The sequence below is a fragment of the Abrus precatorius genome, unplaced genomic scaffold, assembly GCF_003935025.1.
Source record: "Abrus precatorius isolate BTA unplaced genomic scaffold, Abrus_2018 Scaffold9, whole genome shotgun sequence".
Lineage (NCBI taxonomy): Eukaryota > Viridiplantae > Streptophyta > Magnoliopsida > Fabales > Fabaceae > Abrus > Abrus precatorius.
In genome coordinates, this window is record NW_020874439.1 from 26,836,513 (window position 1) to 26,857,011 (window position 20,499).

Consider the following 20,499-nt stretch of genomic DNA (forward strand, 5'->3'; position numbering starts at 1 on the left):
CTTGTTACCGACACAGTAATATATCTAGTATTTAAGAAAAAATATTTTTTTCTACCTCTTATATAACTACATAAGCAAAGAAAAAAAAAAGTATATTTTCACGGTACCTTCTCTTATATTAAACAATCTAAAAATTGTCTTTTTCTAACCACTTATCTTTCTATCCAAAATTTGCTTATTTATTATATTTTTTAAACAAGCAAAGCATATACCCCCGAAAGTCCGAAACCCAAATTACAAAAAGCGAAGAATCTTGCAGAAGCAGAAGCAGCGACCCTTCGTTCATTCATATATTTCTTTCACACTTGAAAGCTTCCTATTCTCAGAACTCACTCTTTCGGAATTATAAAAACCCGAATCGAAATCAAATGGTTAGTAGCATCACTCGCTCCGCCATGCGCGTGCACACGTTAATCTCTTCTCTTCTAAGTTCTAACTCACCTGATTTGGTTTGGTTTGGTTTGGTTTTTCAGTCGGTGACGCTGCACACTAACCTAGGAGACATCAAATGTGAAATCTTCTGCGACGAGGTCCCCAAAACCTCTGAGGTAACCCTTTCTATGCTTCATTTTGCTTTCTTCTATTCTAAATAATCAAATTTAATTGAGCAATTAACTTTAACTAATTTATTACTTCCCTCTTCCGTGCTAAATTATTTGCCAAAATATTCAAATTAGTCTGATGTTCATTTTGAAATGTTTGCACGCAAATTCACTGTAGTTTTAAACTTAAGCGTGCGTTTACTTTTTTAATTTATTTTGGGAGAAAATTTGCTTTCTTTTTTATTTTATTTTGTTTTTCCCAAAAGTATGGATTTTTTTTTTATAAATAACTCAAAATATTAAGCTTTTGTTACCCTAATTCGTAAAAATGATGATTGTGAACGAAATCACTGCATCGCTTGTGTAATTTGTTGCCTTAATGCTGGTTAGATGTTATCCTTCTTGTTATCTGAGGTTTCCATTGGTTGTTCTACACTGAGGGGTGCTGCCTAAATTTTAATAGGGGTGAAGCGTTCGTTTGGTGTGGATTAATTTATTTTTGGGAGAATGATTGCGTTATTTTTTTGTTTCATATTTTCCAAAATTATGAAGTGTTAAAAAAAAAACTTGAAAATAATATGCTTTCTTAATTGTGATTATTGATTACTGTGGACAAAATCACTGCATCGCTTGCGCAATTAATCCTTGTAAATGTAAACCTTGTCTGAGGTTTTTTCCATTGGTATTTTTATGTTGGAAATTGCTGTAACTAACAATTCAATTCTTGTGTATAAATGTGTTTCAATCCAGAATTTTTTAGCTCTATGTGCAAGTGGTTACTATGATGGGACTATATTTCACCGCAACATTAAAGGTTTTATGATTCAAGGTGGAGACCCAACTGGAACTGGCAAAGGAGGGACCAGTATATGGGGCAAGAAATTTAATGATGAGATAAGAGAATCTCTGAAGGTGAGTCCATTCACTATGAAGCCACTTCTTTGAGTAGCATTTTGTAAATGTTGTTAGAAGAGGACAAAAGTCACAGAACAATGCATACAAGTTCTATTTAATGTTTGGTGCATTTTAAAAGTTAAATAGAACAGGCATAGGAATAGGATAAACCGATAAAAAGTAGTACATTTTGGTTCCACCAAATGAGATGAAATCAATGAGAACAAAATTTAACCATTTGAAGGGTTCAATGCTACCTTAGGCACATAACTGTACACTTGTTTTGACTTTGATCAGATGCCAACATTAAAACTATAAAGTTTAAGTGGAGAAATGCCATACAGTTTCCATTTTATAAATACCTCTTTTGTTAGCATGCCTTAAAATCAAGACTACAATTGAAATATATGCCCAATTTGGATAGACTACTCTCCAAGCACTTACAGGGGAAGAAATGTATTTGCATGCAAAATGGATTTTCAAGTTACTCCCAGGCTATTTCATCATATTTGAGAGTTGGAGTACTCTAAGCAATTTTTTTAGCTGAAATAAGAGTTATTTCTTGCATTTTTAACTTTGTAAGTTTGAGGAAGTTCACAATATTTAACAACTATTAGTTTCTTCATAACCTAATTGTTTTCCCTTAGCATGTTAACTTTTTATATCTATATATATGTATATTTGCATCTTGATTGGCCAACTCTTTTCTGGTCAATGAAAGTCAATTTTACTATATTGAAATATAATTATGTTACAGTTGTTACATTCTAGCATCTCAATGGAATAATCATGTGGGTTTATGGTGATACTGGTGAGCTGGGGGCTGGCATGAAAATAGTGTGTCATTTCATTTTGATGTGCTTTAGCCTTTATGGAGCAATAATTATAGATTTTTTCTTCATCTGATCATTGTGGTAGTTAATTGGTTGTTTTTTTTTTTATGTTCCAGCACAATGCTAGGGGAATATTGTCAATGGCTAACAGTGGTCCAAATACTAATGGAAGTCAGTTCTTCATAGCCTATGCAAAGCAGCCGCATTTGAATGGACTATATACTGTATTTGGCAGAGTAATACATGGATTTGAAGTTCTTGATCTCATGGAAAAGGTATCATATTCTTCTGCCATTGTTAAAAATGCTTTAGAAACAAGGTTAAAACTAGGTGAGCCTGGCTTGGTTTGGCCACTCAACTAAGGTCTACATTTTTTTTTTCAGTGTCATATTTGTGCAGCCGGTCTAGAGAATGTGTGTGTGTGTGAATCATAGAAAAAAAATTATAATTTTGTTTTTGTGCAGACTCAAACAGGTGCAGGGGATCGACCACTTGCAGAGATAAGGCTCAATCGTGTAACAATCCATGCTAATCCGCTTGCTGGTTAGACTTGTCTCAACAGTTGTTTACGTAAAATTTTAAGTTCCTTTTCCAAACTTTGATCTAACGTAAAGGTGAGGAAAAAGGGAATTCTTACATACTGATTTGAGCGCTTGTACTTCTGATTCAGAGAAGCATTTTGATATAGTAGTAAAATGTACATTGAATTAACATATTTGTGAGATATGCATGGAACACGATAGGTACATTTTAATGGATACTGATTTGAGCACTAGTACTTCTGATTCAGAGAAGCATTTTGATATAGTAGTAAAATGTATGTTGAATTAACATATTTGTGAGATCTGCATGGAACACGATAGGTACATTTTAATGGATTAGTTTAAGTGCTGAAATTTTAATGTCAGAGATCTTGGTATCTTGCCATCTTGGCGTCAGTGTTGTGATTTTCTTAAAGGCCAAGCATAGTATCCCGGCGTGGTATGCCACAAGTAACAGCAGCTAGTTGATGGATAAGCCTGATGAGCTTTCATGTGGAACAGTACATAATCAATGATCTGAAATGAAGCAAAAGGTATATCCTAGAAGAGGAGTCCAAGGAACATGCTACTACAAAAGTATCAAAATGAATCATCAGGTTAAGAGTGAGAATCATTAATTTTGGGATTCACATATTTTTGTGAATTTTAATAAATTTTAACTAAACTAGGAGATTGATAGAGAATATGTTGGTATTTCTTTTTACTAGTATATGTTCAGCCAAGCATGTATAGTGTATAGAAGAAAGGTTCGGTATTTTGAGTTGTACACGTTCCAGTTGGCCAAATCGAACTTGGGATGGGGCGGGTAGTGTTGTTTATGACTAATATACATTATAATACGTGCGTTAATTTTTGCCAAAAAATAAAAATAAAAATTGGTAGGATCTTGGTTTATAATAAGTAAATGGGGTGCAAGAATTTAACCTATCTATCGTGATTTTCATTTAATGCATTAACCATTCTCCAATTAATATTCATTTTGGTTCTTGGAAATAATTTTTGACTTCGGTTCTCTAAAGCGTTTCCCTTCATAAAATAGTTGAGGGGTGAAATTATTTATAAGTTGACTTCCTAGTGGGATAAATTTGTGAGTTAATTCTTTCAAAATGTTAAAAGAAACAAAATATTACTTTCAGGGATCACATTGTGTGCCAATACTTTCACCTAGTGAATTCATTGTATTTGCTTGCCGAAGTAAATCATATATGATATATATTGGCTGATACACACATTGCACTTGGAGCAAAACGAAAAGCATTATATTGTTAAGCTGAAAACATATTATATTATTATTTAGGCTTAATTGTAATTTTTTTTGTCCTTATAACGTATGTACAATTTTGATCTTTCTAATTTTTATTATTTAGTCATTCTAGTTCTTTAAATATTTAAATTAAGTCTTTCATTCCAAAATTTTATTCAATAATTAGTAAAAATATAATTAAAGTATGACATTTTATTTATTGATATAAATAAATAAATATGAAAATTATTTAAATAAAAATACAAAATAAAATGTATAAAATATAATAAAGTTTTAATTTTGAAGTGAATGATTTAATTTGATCAGTTTAAACAAAGAAAGACTAGGAGAATGAGAACGAAGGTGTTTTCCACCCTTAGTTTTGGTTCTTCAATATGGGAGGAATTTATTGGGGAAAGAAAAGTGAACTTCAGAATTTTAAAGTGTATTGACAAATTTGTCGTGTTTATGTTTTAATTCAGGGGGTACAACGGTATACTTTGTCTCATTCTCTCTCTCTCTCTATTTCTTTCTTTTCTTATATTGGTCATTAGTTTAGGTTATATATACTTAATTTTTTAAGTAAACTTTAGGCTTGAGTCTTATCAAAATAAGTTATTTATGTAATTAATTTCAATACTTTTACAATTAAAATTTAATAAATAAGTATTGAATTAAATTATTTATTTAAATGTCCTTTTGGTTGAACTAGAATTGCATTTGATAAATGAAAACTTATTTAGTTATAGATGAGTCTAAAGAAGTTTGATGCACAAATTTGTTAATATATGATTAAATGATATTATGCAGAAGTTTTGCATTAAAAAGAAAACGAAATACGATAATTGAATCCTTAATTTCAATTTGACGGTTCACAGTATAAGATGTGTGTCCCTGCCCTCTATGTAATAGAGTACAATTCTTACGAATTAATAATAACTTATGAGAGTTTGTGCCCAAGTTATTTGGTTTGCATTAGCCAAGATTGAGTTGTCGTCCATTATCTTAAGGGTAAATTCCTCACATTCAACTTATACATTTTAGAAAAATTGATTTTCCAATTGTTGATCCAACATTCTACATTAAGTAGGCAAAGTATTAAGAAAATGAACAAAATTTAGGTGTAACTTCTTAAATATATTAAGTATTTTTTAATGATAATGAAAGTATTACTCTGATAATACGCAATAATGATATATATATGTAATTATTTTTTTTCACTAAAGTAAAACTATATTTTCTATTAAAAAATAATAAAAGCACTTAATTAACTGTATTTAAGTTTTGTTATTAAAACATATTTATATATACAGTAAAGTAACAAAACAAATAAACCCACTTTTAACTAAATAAAGGGTTTTTTTTATGCTCAAAGGGTGTTTATAGTTAATGCAATGGATGAAAGAATAATTAATTAGTTGATATCAAGCTATATGACATTGCTTGGGAAAAAATAACTATCCGTATGATTACACATTCTCACTGTGTCAAAATGCAAGCAATTATGGTCATTGTTTTACAAATTGTAACAGAAATAAGTCTCAATGAGCCCATACAAGCAAGGAATAGCTTTTGTCTAGTTGCCTATGATGATTTCAAATGTAGTGTGTGTGGCCAGAAAATCCCTAAAGTCAAAGGTTTGTGTGGACTGTAAAGCTATTGTAAAGGTTTAGTTAGATGGGAAATAGAGGCAGAAAGCTGAAATAGGATCAGACTAAACGTGGCTCTGTAAATCTTATGTCAAAGAACCATTGACATTTAATTTGGAAATGTGGTCTTGCTTTGTTGAATTTGAAAATTAAAATAAATTTTCTTAAATGTAGTTAATGGGTTAGATACCATAAGGAACAGACATTTTTTTTTCTTCTCTTGTCACGATTTTGGACTTATTTGCTTAAAAGTTGAAAATTAATTTTTGCACTTTTTAATTAAAAAAGCATGTTTTAATAAATATGTGTGGTTTAAATTATGTGCATATCTTAATCATCTTTTAAGTATAATTTAAAATTAATTTCATCAAAATTAATTCTCTAAACATTATAGCAATGAACTCTGTCATTACCACCAATTTCTGTTATCACAGTCTACTATTAATTTATTATCATTGCAATCTTTGAATTCATATATTTTCTTTAATTATATTTAAATGACTAAAATCGTTATTTACCTGTGCACATTAGGAAGAGGCATATGTCAAAGTAGAATTTAATTATAATTTTTTACAACTAATATACATCGGGCCTATATTAATTAAACCAGCCGTATTATTATTATCATCTTAATTTATTCTATTCTCTTAGTGCATAGTTTAATTTAATTAACCGTAACTCTTGTATTAAATTTATATTTACAATTTTTTTCATATAAATTTAAACACACACTATATTATCTTATATAGTGTATCAACCCATTTTAAAATATTGACTAAGCACATCGATCTAGCCTTTAGTCCGACAAGCGAAAGGCAAAGATGGAGTATAAACAAAGACTTTCTAATCAGCTAACACCAATGTTACTATACATTACAGGTATTATCAGAACAATAGTATGTGTAATATTCTAATTATTCACCAGCCTCTAATTATACATTACAAGTTTTTTAATGTTAATTGAAAAAATTTTATTTTTAGCAAAGAAATTTATTTAGCTAGCTAGCTAGTATATCTAAGACATATATGTAACTATATTAATGTCATGTTAAAGTTATTCCTCAGATTGAAATGATTTTTTTTAAAGTGAGTAAACTTGTAAAGTGGTTTATAAATATAAATCACTTTTTCATTTTACACATTTTTTCTTATTTTAAAAGAGGTAAGTCCATCTCAAACTGTGTACTACATTAACTTGAACGTATGTGTCAGGTAAATACTCAAGTGTTTCCTTCGATTACTGTTCACAAAAGAAAAATGCCATATATGTTCAGAGATCATGGTTCTACAAAAGAAATAAGCAAGCTAGAATTCACTCCTACATTCAATAATTGGTAGACAAACTAATCATCCTCTGAGAAGAGAGAAGGAACATCAAGTACCTCTCAATTTATTACTGAAGGGCTATTAATTTCAAGTTATTCAGCTTCTCTTCCAACTATAAGTTTGGGAATGTTCGTTAATTTATATGCATGTATTCAATTCATTTCTGTAGTTCTTTTGAATGTGTGACAATGAATGCTTTAATAATTAAGTTTTACAATAATGATTCTGAGAAATTAATACAATAACTATTCAATTTTGTTAATATGAGTCTTTAAATCTGAATTTAACCATGTAAAAACAGTGAATCTTCTTTTAGTATTAAAAACATAATATCATTATTTTTCATATTTTCAAAGAAATAAATAATATTATAGTAAAAATTATAACGTCTTAATTTCTTAATTATGTTCCAGTACTATATACTGCATGAGATTCCAGTCTCACTATCTGTTTGGTACGAATTCATAGAGAGCTATAATTGCATTTGTTTAAACAATGTCATGATGATATTGCACAGTTGGTAGAGGATGAAAACATATAGTGAAGAACAGCAAGGTTCGAATGGAATTTCTACAAATGCTCTCATTTCAAATTTTCTTCTTCTATACGTACATCCATTACCACCTTTCCTATTGCATTAGGGGTCCATCTATGAGTTTCACTGAATGCTCCATTTTCCAAACAGATAGTGTGGGCACCATGTCTTACTCCAAAATAAAATAAAATCAAGTAAAAATGCCATGATGGTGATGTTAATAGACAAAAAAAGTTAAGTGATGATGATGATGAGGATGTGTACCAATTTCTAAAGCAATCAATGGCAATGGATAATTGAATGGCACAGAAAGAAATCATAAATTTTCTTATTTGAAATGAAGGGAAATTGTGATGTTGAGGTGGACCACAAGAGTGATGCTGAAAGGTGCATGAGTTTGCAGTCAATACATTGATAGTGCATGCAAAACTACCGCATGCCCTCATCTTAATTATATCTTCAGATTATTGTTTGTTGACATGCATTCCCATCCACCATGTATATCATGCTACAAGAAGAAAAAAAAATATAATTTTGATGTATTGTAAGTGTAATTTTTATTTTTTTTTGTTATTCCTATCAATTAATTAAAATAATTTTATATAATTTTAAAAATAATTATTATAAATTTTGATGGTCTTCGGTTAGATTATTGTTTTCAAAATGTTTTTAGTATCAGTGTATTTTGATTAAATTTAAGAATTTTTGCAAGCAGGTTTAAATTCATGAAATGAGTGAATAAGAATGTATTTTTACTCCTTAATTAATTTTAGTGTGATAGAATCAGTATGTTTTAAATTAAATTAACTACACTCTTCTTTATTAACTTCAAAAATAAAATTGAAACAAATTCAAATCCTACAAGCAAGTAATATTAAATTTGAAAGTCATAAATTCAACCGATATTGAGAGAAACTAAAGACAGTGTGAAGGGATATTTTGGAGGATTCGAAAAAAAATATAATTAAATTTATTTTAATTAAATACATCTTCAAATTCTACACTTCTATGTACGTGTATATGCAAGAATTTTTCAATTATTACTTGCTGGATGGATAATTTATAAGAAAAATGAAATTTAAATATTTTGTGTAAGCCAATGATAGAACTGAAAATAATATTTTAAAAAGAATAAGCGCTTGTTTGTTTTCTATTTTTAACAATATTTTTTTTATTTTTAAAAATATTTTTTTTTGTTTTTAAAAATTTGTTTATAATATAAGTTTTATTTTTATTTTCTTCTTAAAAACAATTTTTTAAAATTGTTTTAAAATATAATTTTTAAAAATTAAAAATCAAAACAGAAACTGACTTTGTGGTGAACAAAATGAAGTTGTTGTGCTAACAGCAATGAGATATGCTATTATTAACTCTAATACATAAATCTACAAGAAAACTAATTCGTATATTAAAACAGTTACTTAATTAGATCTCTATGTTATGGTTGATTAGTGATTTTGTTTTCTTTAATTTTATTTAAAATATTATAAATAATTTTTTAGCATGTATAATATTGCACGTAATATAAAAAAATAATAAATAATATATTTTATCAATAATTATATCATTGAATAGCATTATTGCATTCAATTTCATTGAATTTTAATATTTTCAATAAAAAATTAATAAGTATAGATTTTTATCATGTCCTTCCTTGAGTTTCAAATACTCTTTCCAATTTTATGAAAAATAAATAATTCATCAAAATCAATAAAATTTAATTATATATTACAAATTTACAGTGTATTTCAAAAATATTCATAATAATAAAAAATCAGATTTGTGACTAATGCAGAATGAATATACACACTTAACGAGTGAATGTCTTATTAAATAAATTTTACAACAAATAAAGATATAGATGGAATTTAATAATTAAAACATCTAAAAATAGCTCTCTATTTTTTATATTTTAGAAAAAAATGATAATGTTGTGTTTTTTATAAATAAGAGTGGAGGAATATAAGAAAAAAAAACTTTATTACACTTATTAAAAAAATTATTTAATCTCATGTAATGTTTTTAATTTTATCTAAAAACATAAACATTATTTTTTAATATGTTCTTCATGTCTTAAATGATATTAGTTTATGGTTTAAGTTTCTATCCTAAATGTTAATGCTAAAGGTGAAAAATAATTCATAAAAACTTGTTTACAGTAAAATTTTCTCTTTCTTTTTGAAATTTTTATGGAATTATTGATGTCATATTTTGAGAATAAAAAAGGTTATTAAAAATAAAATTTAAAATAAATAAATAATATTTTTAAAATAATTTCATTAGATAGTGTGAAATCAATTAAAATTTGTTTATATTTTAAACTATTATATTTTTATTTTAATTTGTTTATATTTAAGATAGGAAGGGGTAAAATATTGTACAAATTAAAAATTTTATTTTTCAAATTAATACAATCAAGTTAAGGTTTTTATTATGACGATTTTTTTTTTTAGATTTTATGATTTTGAGTGAAATTTAATATTTTAATTTGTGAATTTTTTATAAGAAAAGAATTTTAGTCTGATGAATTGAGTTTTAAAATTTCAAACATAAAATGAGAATTTAATTTTTTTAAGTAAATTATTTATTGTATTAATTGTATGTATTAATGTTCTATACTAATAAAATGATTTTTTAGCATGATATACCCTTTTATTAATATAAATTTTTTAAATGTTTATACTAAATTTTTTTTAAAAATATGGTTCACTTGGAGTAATTTTTTTTTAAAAATTCTTAGAAATAAAATCAGCGTAAAAAATAAATACTTTTTTCTCATAAATTAAAACACAACTTATGGATTTTCAGATAAGTTATCATGTTCAACTTTTTTAAAATCTGAATAGACAAGTTGTTTTCAAGTTATGAATTTTTTTAAAATTTTAAAATATTAATATAATTTATATAATAGTGAAAATGTAATTTAAATATGTTTACATCTTAACCACAAAGCTTGTCGGTGCTATGGATTCTACGAAAGGCTTTGTTGAGTCTTACGCAGTTACGTGCCATATCTTATTTTTACAGGTTATCCTCTCTTTCTTTTCCACGTAGAATTTAAAATTTTCTAGCTGCTTCTTTCTCATTCATTATTTGATATGCTAATCAACATTTAGTGGTCACTACCATTATCTCCTATTAATTATTTGACCATTCTATGATGACAAAATTGAATAATAAATACAGCTAAAAAGTATTCGGTGCATGGTTGGATACTAAGTGATATGTAAAGGAAAAATAATATGAATCTGAACACAAAACCAATTATCGGAAAATACATAAACAAAATTAGTTGATTCAGATTAGATTGTTAAGTTTGTGAAGTCGATCACAACCAGTTATTAAAAAGGTGAACCCCAGTTAACATCAAATCAAGACCAATATCTGATTTATTTACATGTTTAACTATTAATTTTTTTTATTAATGACTAATTTTACACTTTCTTTCATTAAAATACAATTTCCGTTTTAGAAGGGTCAATTTAGAGAAAGAGACAGAGAGATTATTAGCGTAAGAGTTTTGCAATACCCTCCTAATAATCTTCCTACTATCTTATAGAGTAAGTATTAAATAAAAATGTTCATTTATTATAACGTTGAAAGCATAAACCATATTAAATACTTTCTTCGTTTAATAATTAAGAGAATTTATAAGAATAAAGGTAGGAAGATTTATAATTATTTTTAGGATAATTCTTACAATACAGAAAAGGAACTCCATAAAAATATGCTTCTTAAGTTTGAAAAAAGAGATATTAATGTATTTGAAGTTGTGGTCCAATTAATTATACACCAAGAATATAGATTGTCAATGAAACCATCTTGAAAATGTGGGGAGATCTTGATATCATAGTTGACTACAACATCTTCATCTCCCCGTAGTGCTAGTATTTTGGTGGTAGTAATACAAGAAATGAGTGAAGCATAGTGGTCCTTCTCCCCATCAAATGCCTTAACATTCCTTGTTCAAAAGGGCATCATGAGGGCCTCAAAAACCCACCTTCGATTGGAATCAACCTTTTGATTAACAAATATGAAAAGAAAATGGATGAATGGATATACAAGACATGAAATACAATGAACGTTGAATGGAAGTGTTTTTTTCTTTTTACTTTCTTCCGGCATTGATTTCGAATGTTAGTAACATTAACACAAACATGCTTAAAATCGATTCATGATTTTTTTTTTACCATCATAGTTGTTAGCTACTTTCAAGTTAGGACTTACAATATAAAATAATTAAAAAAGAAAAAAAATACATTTAAAGTGAGACATCTTTTGAGATTTTTTAAAATTATTTTGTAAAGTATTTTTTTAAATAATATTTTAGAAAAAACAAAAAGTAAGAGATAGTAAAATTAATTATATACAATACTATATACGATATTAATTTTAAAACTTTCAAATAATAGAATTAAAAAGAAGAATAATATATCCTTCAAGTTTCAAACTTATTTGAAGGAGCATATATGTGAAGTGGCTGTGCCCTTGTTGGATCAATGTGTGTGTGTGTGTATATATATATATATAATACTAGCTCCCACTATATGCATACCATCATGATATAAACAAAAATGGCACACCCAGTGGATGTAGAGGGGCACGGTGGTCATAATGATAGAGAAGAAGATGAAGCCAAAAAAAGGGGGTAAATGAGGATGGCTTAGGTACTCAATTACATGAAGAAAAGGGACAACGAAGGACCTAACCAAATTGACTACTACCCCTTTCACCTTCATTATCGATACCCTCTATTCTAATACTCTAACTCATTTTCAATTGGCTTCATCTTATCCTCATGTGACTTTCACGTGCAACTCCATGTGACTAAGGAAAAAAGGAAGATAATTGGTAGCGGTTTATAACCCAACATTCAATTAATATTGATTACGTCTCTAATGATCTTACGAAAAAATAATTAATATGAGTGCTAATCTAGCCAGGTCCAGTATATATAAATAAGTCACTTTGGGTTACGTTTTCAAATTAAGCAATCATTAATCTTTAATGGCAGTGTTTTGGATTTTCATTTGTTTAACTTAGAGAAACCTAACACGTAATCGCATAATGTGAAATGGAAAAAAAAAAAAAGAAAGAAAAAGTTGCAGGCTTTTCAGACAAAACATTGTTAATTTCACTATAAGGAAATCTCCAATGAGAGGAATGTTGTAAGTGAAAATGGTTCTTAACAATCCTACACAAATTAGTAAACTTACAATGTAAATGTAATTTTTGTAAGTAATTACGTACATCAAACTTAATTTAAATATTCTTTTTAGCATTTATATAAAATTCAGTAATCAAAATCCATTCTTTCTTTCTCCATCTCATAATAAATTTTCTTTCAATGGATATGATTCCTTTGACCATAATATTATTTTCTCATATATCGGTAAAAACAAACAATTCTTACCTGTACTTTTTTTTTTTTCAATATTGGTCATTATAATTCACTCATCTGGATATTAATCTATAATTCAATATAATTGAAAAAATTATAAGGACGAAGATATATTAAAAAAAAATAGTAACTAATATATGTAATGAATTGAAACTAAAATTGAATAAAAATACAGGGTTCATTAATATCTTAAAGCAGGGACCAAAATCTAAATAAGAGCAAATATAAAATATATTGTTATAAAAAAAATTATAGAAATCAAAATTCAATTCGGATTAAACCTTAGGGATTCAATATTTGTTTTTAACATTGATTTTATTTCTAGTTGAGAATTATGTGCGTAGGGTCACTTAAAATTCAAAAGAGAAATTTCTTAATAAGAGCATTATATGAATGAATGTAATGCTCAAATGCTCGCTAATATGAACAGATTTCATGGATTCTGTAAATTGTCTACTCAAGACGACAGAGAACAAAGGCATGTTACACAAATTTACATCATTGAGATGTTGGGGTACAATCTAGCATCCACACGTGCACCGAATCAAGAATATTAAAAAATTAATTAATTAATTAATTAATTATTAGGACATATTAAAGTATATGTTTGAATTAGTTTACTGCGTATTTAAAAAAGTCCTTTAGTTAAAAAGGTTTTCAAAAGAGATTAAAAATAATCATCACTAAACATGTGCTTCTAGCTAGTGATGAATTTAGGTTTACTAATAATGGAACACATGTCCCCATTCATTTTCAATATTTTTTCTATAGATCTTGATTTACGATACTAATTAAGAAATTAATGTTTTTTTAATAGCATGAAAAATACATTGAAAATTGTGAAAAAAGATAATATTATATCTATTACTTTATCTTCACAATCTTTTTTTTTTTTTAAGATATCTTACTTTTAGTACTGAAAATTTCTGAGTCTATCACTATGCATGGACATCCATATAAATCTCTTTAAGAACAAGGGAGTGAAATTTCTATGAGGAATTTTCCATCTGTTGTGTGACTTAAATTTCCTAAGCATCTCACAAGAAAATTAGCCATTTTACTCACAATCTTTAAATATTTAAGAGATGTTTGAGCGAGTTTATAAAAAGCTTATATAAATAATTTATAACTTTTTAAAACTATTTTTAACTTATTTTAATTCATTTATTTATATATCTTATAAATTATAAATATATATGATCCTATTTTAGGTAATTCTATAATTAAATCTCGAAAATAAGCAATGATATAAACAAAATGATCAAATAAATAACAGAATTTTCAAACTCAAACTTTGTAAACCATGGAACAAAGCATCTTTGCCTTTATTTATGCAAATCTTTCTGCGGTACTTGTACTGTTTGGGACTGTCTGAAAACAGTAGGCATGCAGACACTGGTGTAGCAATAACTATATATTGAGACTATTAGCAACCATGCAATGGCCCATTCTAAATGAACAGAAGTAAATGCAGGTTGGCACGTTGAATATCATGTCAAAATTGTCTTCTACCATAATTATCACAACAATTTGACAACACCCCACGTGACTTTATGACTATTTTCCTCATTCAAGTTTGAAGATCCCATAATAACAGTGAGGACCTAAACGATCTTGAAACTGAAGGGGGAAAGTTCTAAAATTCGGGAGAAAAAAGTGTAACTTATCTCAATAGTACTTGGGTGAAGTAGCAAATTAAAACTCAACATACTTATCAATAGCTGAGTTTCTTAAACATTTAGCTAAGATTTAATTTCAAATCTTTGTATACTAAAAAACTTTATTAATAGAAACAAAACATATTTCAATAATAGCTTTTATGTGCCTTAATTAAAAAATGAATCTTTAACAGTAAATGAAGAATACTCCCAATTAATACTCACCAAAAAAAAAGTTGGGTGGGGGTAGTGTAGTAGTTTATGTGTCCACTCTTCATCTCTACGTTACCCACTACCCAAGTTTGAGCCTGATAGACTGACTAACTAGGCAATCAAAAAGGCCAAGAAAAGAAGAGAAGCATTTTTCTTCACCCCCACCCCCTCTCCCCCCCTTCTCTTTCTTCCTCATCTATTGCTACCCTTTGTAATCATGAATCCTTGTGTCATCATTGCTATGAAAAGTCTATCTCTCTCATGGGCAAATACAAACACAATTCACAGCTATATCACTTTCCTTCCCCTATATAGTTTCTAATTATATCAATTTTCTCACCTATATGGCTATATATAAACCCCTTAAGCTCAATGGTTACGCCCCACTTTCATCACATAGCTACTTTCCCATTTTCAGTTATAATAAACTAAACCTTGCATCTATCTCTCAACCTTGTAACCCTCCTTTGGAGAGATCCCAAGTTTTAGAGAGAAATTAACGGTATGTGCTCTTTCTCTTCAGAACAGTCACCAACCCTTGTTTTTGCCGCTCGCCAACCATGGCCATCCAAGAGACAGCACAGGCACCTTCAATTCAGCCTCCATAAAAGGTACCCTTCTAGTTTCAACCAACCTTTTTTTTTTTGGGTCACTTTCTTGCATGTTTTCTTTTGAGGGAATGATCAATCATTTTTCATTTTATATGAAAAAATTGTACTTGCCTTTCTCTTTATAAATATTCACAAATTTTGATAAGATGTTTGATATCTATATATGAAGAAAAACTAAACAATTTTTTCACCACATAATGTCATATGAAATTTTAATTTACCCAGTAAAAAAAAGTCAACAAAAGACGAAAGGCTGTTGATGTACTAATTAAAGAATTACACATTCTAAGCAACGGTCATGATAGTCAAACATTTTTAATAATATGGTAATATATGATCAAATGATAGTAATGTAAGTTCGGTTCAACAAATTATATTCTTAGTTTAATGTATGATTTTGATCGTTGGCTGATGATATTGACATAGAAGGAGAGCACAATTGCAAGAGGCAAGACGAAGGAAAAGGATGATTGTCTTGAAGACAGATATTGAAATGAGAAACTTGAAATTGTACATGGAGAACAAAACCATCATAGAGGAGAATGAGAAGTTGAGGAAGCAAGCATTGCTTCTTCACAAAGAGAATCAGACTCTCATATCTCAACTTCAAAAGAAGCTTTCTCAAGAACATAACAGCAAAACTAGTTACTAGTTAGCTTTCAGCTAATAAAGTTTATTTGTTAAGGTCGAGAATAGGAAAATTTGAAGTGTTTGTCATCGTTAATCCGTTTTATGCGGAGCCCAGAATCTTATATTTCTTTTTCTTATCTTATTTGTTTTGGAGTTTGAGGTTAAATATTAATTTCTTGTAATAAGTTTTCAGAGTTTAATTGTAACCATTATTACAAGGAATATAGTATTGTGCATTGTTACAATCAGATTTAATTTAATTTGTCAGTTCTCGTTGGTTTTCTGATGATATCCTCAAAGATGTGTATATGCTACAGATGTATTTGGATAAATAATATAAGCTTTTATTCATAACAAGTTCATATTATATACGTAAAGATTTGTGTTATAAATGTAATTATACATTTAAAAAATAACATCATTTAAAAATTTTTAAAAATTAATTAAATAGATTAAAAAGAGCTTACGAGGTAATCTTTCGTTATAAACTTCTTCAAATATATTCTAATAGTCTTTTTTTTTCTTCTCACATCATTGTTATTATATTTCCATCTACACTTGCTTAAAAACAAGTTTTGTTGTTCTTCTTTCATCTCTTTACCTATTAAATGACTTGAGCTTTTATAAAAGGATGTAAGAGAGTATAAAGTAGAAATGGTATCAACCATTTATATATTATTAATCATGCCTTTCTTTTTGAAATTTTGGGTAAAATAATAGTTTTAGGAAAGCAAATAAAATTATGAGACAATTTATAGTTTTTAATCAATATCTTATAATACTATTATGCTGATAACCTTTGGAACAGAACACCCATGTTTTATAAAATGGAATGTCTCTTATCTATAGCAAGGCCGGCCTAATCTAAAGCTTCAAGCCCCCAAAACAAGGCTCCAGAAAAACCTATCTCTAATTAATATTCTCTTTTAAACTAAAAAATAATGAATTATTAATTAATATGTAATATTAAAATAAATATTTTTCTTAAATTAAGCCTTCATGCATCACATTATATTTCTAGTAACTATTTTATTTATCTCTTTATTTTAATTTTTGATATAATTAATTTTCAAATATATATATATATATATATATATATATTCTATTATTAAATATTTTAAACAATGAAACTTCAAAAAGCTTATTACACTTTTCATTGGTATTGTAAATAGTTTTAAATTTCAACTCAAAACAATACCAAAGTGTCTGTTTCTTAATCTTCTTTACTTGTCAACCTTCTCTTTGAATTTTTTCAGTGACGCGCATTGCATTGGTACTGCATGTGAGAATAAGTGAGAAACTAAGTTCGCAACAAGTAATAGTGAAACTTTTACGATGCTATCCTAATTCAATGCTCATCAATGTTATTATATACAGAACAATTGAAAAAGTCTTCTTTCATGTTTTGAAAAATATAAAAAAGATGAATATGTGAACATGTTGTAATTTTTGCAAAAGAAATTGTTCTCAGAATGGATAAAGAACCTAATTTTTATATATAAAAAAGTACTATTATAAAAAAATAATGACAAATCCACTAATAAAATTGTAAAATATCCTAAGAATTATTTAGAATTAATTACTTCTCATACAGAGCAAATGATTACTATTCCTTTAAGTATATCTAAACAATTTTAAAAAGCATGAAAATATTTTTCAAATTCTTATTTGGCATTGATAAATTAAATTCATTAAATAGAGAGAATATAAAAGAAAATTATTTTGATCTTAAAATTTTCTTAAAACACAATGTTTGGTGAAATATTGGTGAATTATATTTATTTTTAAAGTTAAAATTTGTAAATTAAAATATGATACTCGCTTACATAAAAGAATGTTAGTAACTTTATAGTAATTAATTTTCGACATAATAAAAAGCTAATTGATACTCAATTACATAGAAGAATTATTTTCTAAATGCATATATTACTTATAAAACAATGTTAGTAATTTTATAGTAATTAATTGTTTCTTCGTTTGAAAGGTTTTCAAAAGTAAATTAACATATATTTGACAATTACTTAATAAAAATAAATAAGTTGTCTTTATTATTAATTAAAAATTATTATTACATTCTACAAACTTCAAAAATTTAATTTAAAATATCATTTTAATAATTTATTTTTTAAAGATATTTTATATTAATTTTCACTTTAAACCTAAATAACATAATATTTATTGTCACTCTTATTTAAATTTTTTTTACATAAGGTACACCTACTATTATAATATAATAAAAAATATCTTAGATAAAAATAATTTAAACAAGAATAATAAATAAAAAATAAATTTATAATAATTAATGTATAAATTATATCTATGGTATATTTTAATTAATCAAGAGTGTAAAAGTGTTTACACCACAAATCTATCAAAATTAAATTTTAAACATTTTACCAAACCTGCTTTAAAGCTATGCATTGACTATATTCTTTTCCTTCTTTTATTTGTGTGTGCAACAGCATGTTAAGAAAGAGGGAGTCAAAAGTTTCGGCATTTAACACCCACTGTTCAACTTAGCACAAATTCTTCAATTTAGTGTGTTCTCCTCTTGGTTTCAAGAGCCAATATATGCCCAAAAATATCATTATACTATTAAGTGTATAATTGTAATAAAAATGAAAAAGCGAAGGGAAGAAAATAGAAAATATTTTAAATGATATATATAACTTAAAGAAAAATTTAAAAATAAAAATAAAATAAGCACTTTGATATATTTTTTCAGCAGAACGGATAAGTTCTTATAAACCTCACCAAATAACTTAGGTTTATTAAATATTGAATGAAATTTTCTTGCATAATATCTCCAATAATAAAATATGTTGCCAATATTATTTCCTTGATAAAAAAATGATTACGTATTAGAATATTGTAAGCTATTCCAATTTATTTGAGACTTAAAAGCTTGACCCACTTTAAAAGTTAGATTAAGAATTCTAACTTTACCATATTTTTATTTAATATATAATATTTTAAGACGCTCTATTCACGTTCAAAATTTGCATGAATTTTATATGATTAAACTTTTATGAATAATTCAACGGTAAGACTAAATAGACTTTGATATCGTTTTATAGAAATGTACTATACCTAATAATTTACTCATAGAAGTTAACCCAAAGAAGAAAGATTGTCCAACTTTAATGAAAAAATTACCAATGTGGAACATTTAACGAAATTTTTACTAATATAATATAAAAATAAAATAAAATAACCTGAATGGACCGGTGCTCACAAAATTTACATAATTAGACCCAATTACTGTAGCAGTAATTGGGTAGCCAGAATTCGGTCCCTGGGCCACCGAATTCTGGAAGTTGAATTTTGATTTTTTTTTCAATTTTTTAAATATTTTTATATAAATAAATAAATTTAATTATTTAAATTATATTTATATATTTATATTCTATTATGTGAAAATAAATAAAAATAAAAATAATATTTATTTTACATGTTTATTAATTTTTTTTTACATAATTATGATAATAAATAATATTTTTATTTTTGTTATCATATTATTTAATATAATTTTAATTTTTGTAAAACAGTATTAATATTATATTCTGAAATTATATTTTTGTTTATTTAATATTATTTAAAAAAATTACAATAATCTAATATTTATGTTTATATATTTATATTATGTTAATCTGTGTGACAGATTTTGTAAATTCCTTGAGAAAGTCGACTTCTGAGAGTGGTTAAAAACGAACCGTTCTCCAAAGTCTACTTCTAAGAACGGTCAATTTTGAACCGCTCTCCAAAGTCTACATCTAAGAGCGATCCATTTTGAACTGCTCTCTAAAGTCAAATTCTAAGAGCGGTTCAATTTGAACTGCTTTCCAAAGTCGTACACGCTGAGCTGATGTGGAGGATTTTGAGAGCGGTTCATAACCAACCGCTCTCAGTATTCGAATTTCGAGAGCGGTTCGTTTTGAACCGCTCTCAGAAGTGAACTCAAGTATTTTTCACACAAATTAACATAATATAAAAATTTATTTTCACACAATATAAAAATAAAAATATAATTCAAATAATAAATTTTATTTTATTATTTAAAACTATTTTTATTATTAAATTTGACAATATATAATTATTATATAAATATAAATATTAGATAATATTTTTTTATTATATATAAAAACAAAAATGCAAATTATGTATGGAATTTGGTGAGATTTTTACATAAATAATATTTAAAAAATAAAAATAATAATAATAATTGAATAATTTTAAATTTGTATTTGATAAAAATTACAATAATAATTTATTTAATTTTATATTTTTATAAAATAAATAAAAGTATTAAATAATAATAAGATTATTTATTTAATTTGAGATATTAATCTTTATTAAAATTTATACATAATTATTTATTTAAAAAATATTTTATTAATATTAATAAACATTATTAAATAATAT

General features: G+C 26.7%; 2 protein-coding genes across 2 annotated transcripts; both read left to right on the forward strand.

Moving 5' to 3' along the window:
* The first annotated feature begins 214 nt into the window (after positions 1-214).
* LOC113850328 (peptidyl-prolyl cis-trans isomerase CYP18-1) lies at positions 215-3,590 on the forward strand. Its single transcript, XM_027480824.1, has 5 exons — positions 215-371; positions 474-548; positions 1,293-1,454; positions 2,386-2,544; positions 2,734-3,590. Exons 1-5 carry the CDS (start codon positions 369-371, stop codon positions 2,815-2,817), a joined length of 483 nt encoding a protein of 160 aa, XP_027336625.1. The 5' UTR covers positions 215-368; the 3' UTR covers positions 2,818-3,590.
* Positions 3,591-15,340: 11,750 nt separating this feature from the next.
* Positions 15,341-16,099, forward strand: LOC113851124 (protein LITTLE ZIPPER 1-like). Its single transcript, XM_027481606.1, has 2 exons — positions 15,341-15,447; positions 15,874-16,099. Exons 1-2 carry the CDS (start codon positions 15,341-15,343, stop codon positions 16,097-16,099), a joined length of 333 nt encoding a protein of 110 aa, XP_027337407.1.
* Positions 16,100-20,499: the final 4,400 nt, after the last annotated feature.

Coding starts and splice junctions, on each gene's coding strand:
- LOC113850328 (XM_027480824.1), top strand. Junction 1,455..2,385: donor AGATAAGAGAATCTCTGAAG/GTGAGTCCATTC, acceptor TTTATGTTCCAG/CACAATGCTAGGGGAATATT. Junction 2,545..2,733: donor TTCTTGATCTCATGGAAAAG/GTATCATATTCT, acceptor GTTTTTGTGCAG/ACTCAAACAGGTGCAGGGGA.
- LOC113851124 (XM_027481606.1), top strand. CDS start 15,341: ATGTGCTCTTTCTCTTCAGAACAGTCACCAACCCTTGTTTTTGCCGCT. Junction 15,448..15,873: donor CAATTCAGCCTCCATAAAAG/GTACCCTTCTAG, acceptor ATATTGACATAG/AAGGAGAGCACAATTGCAAG.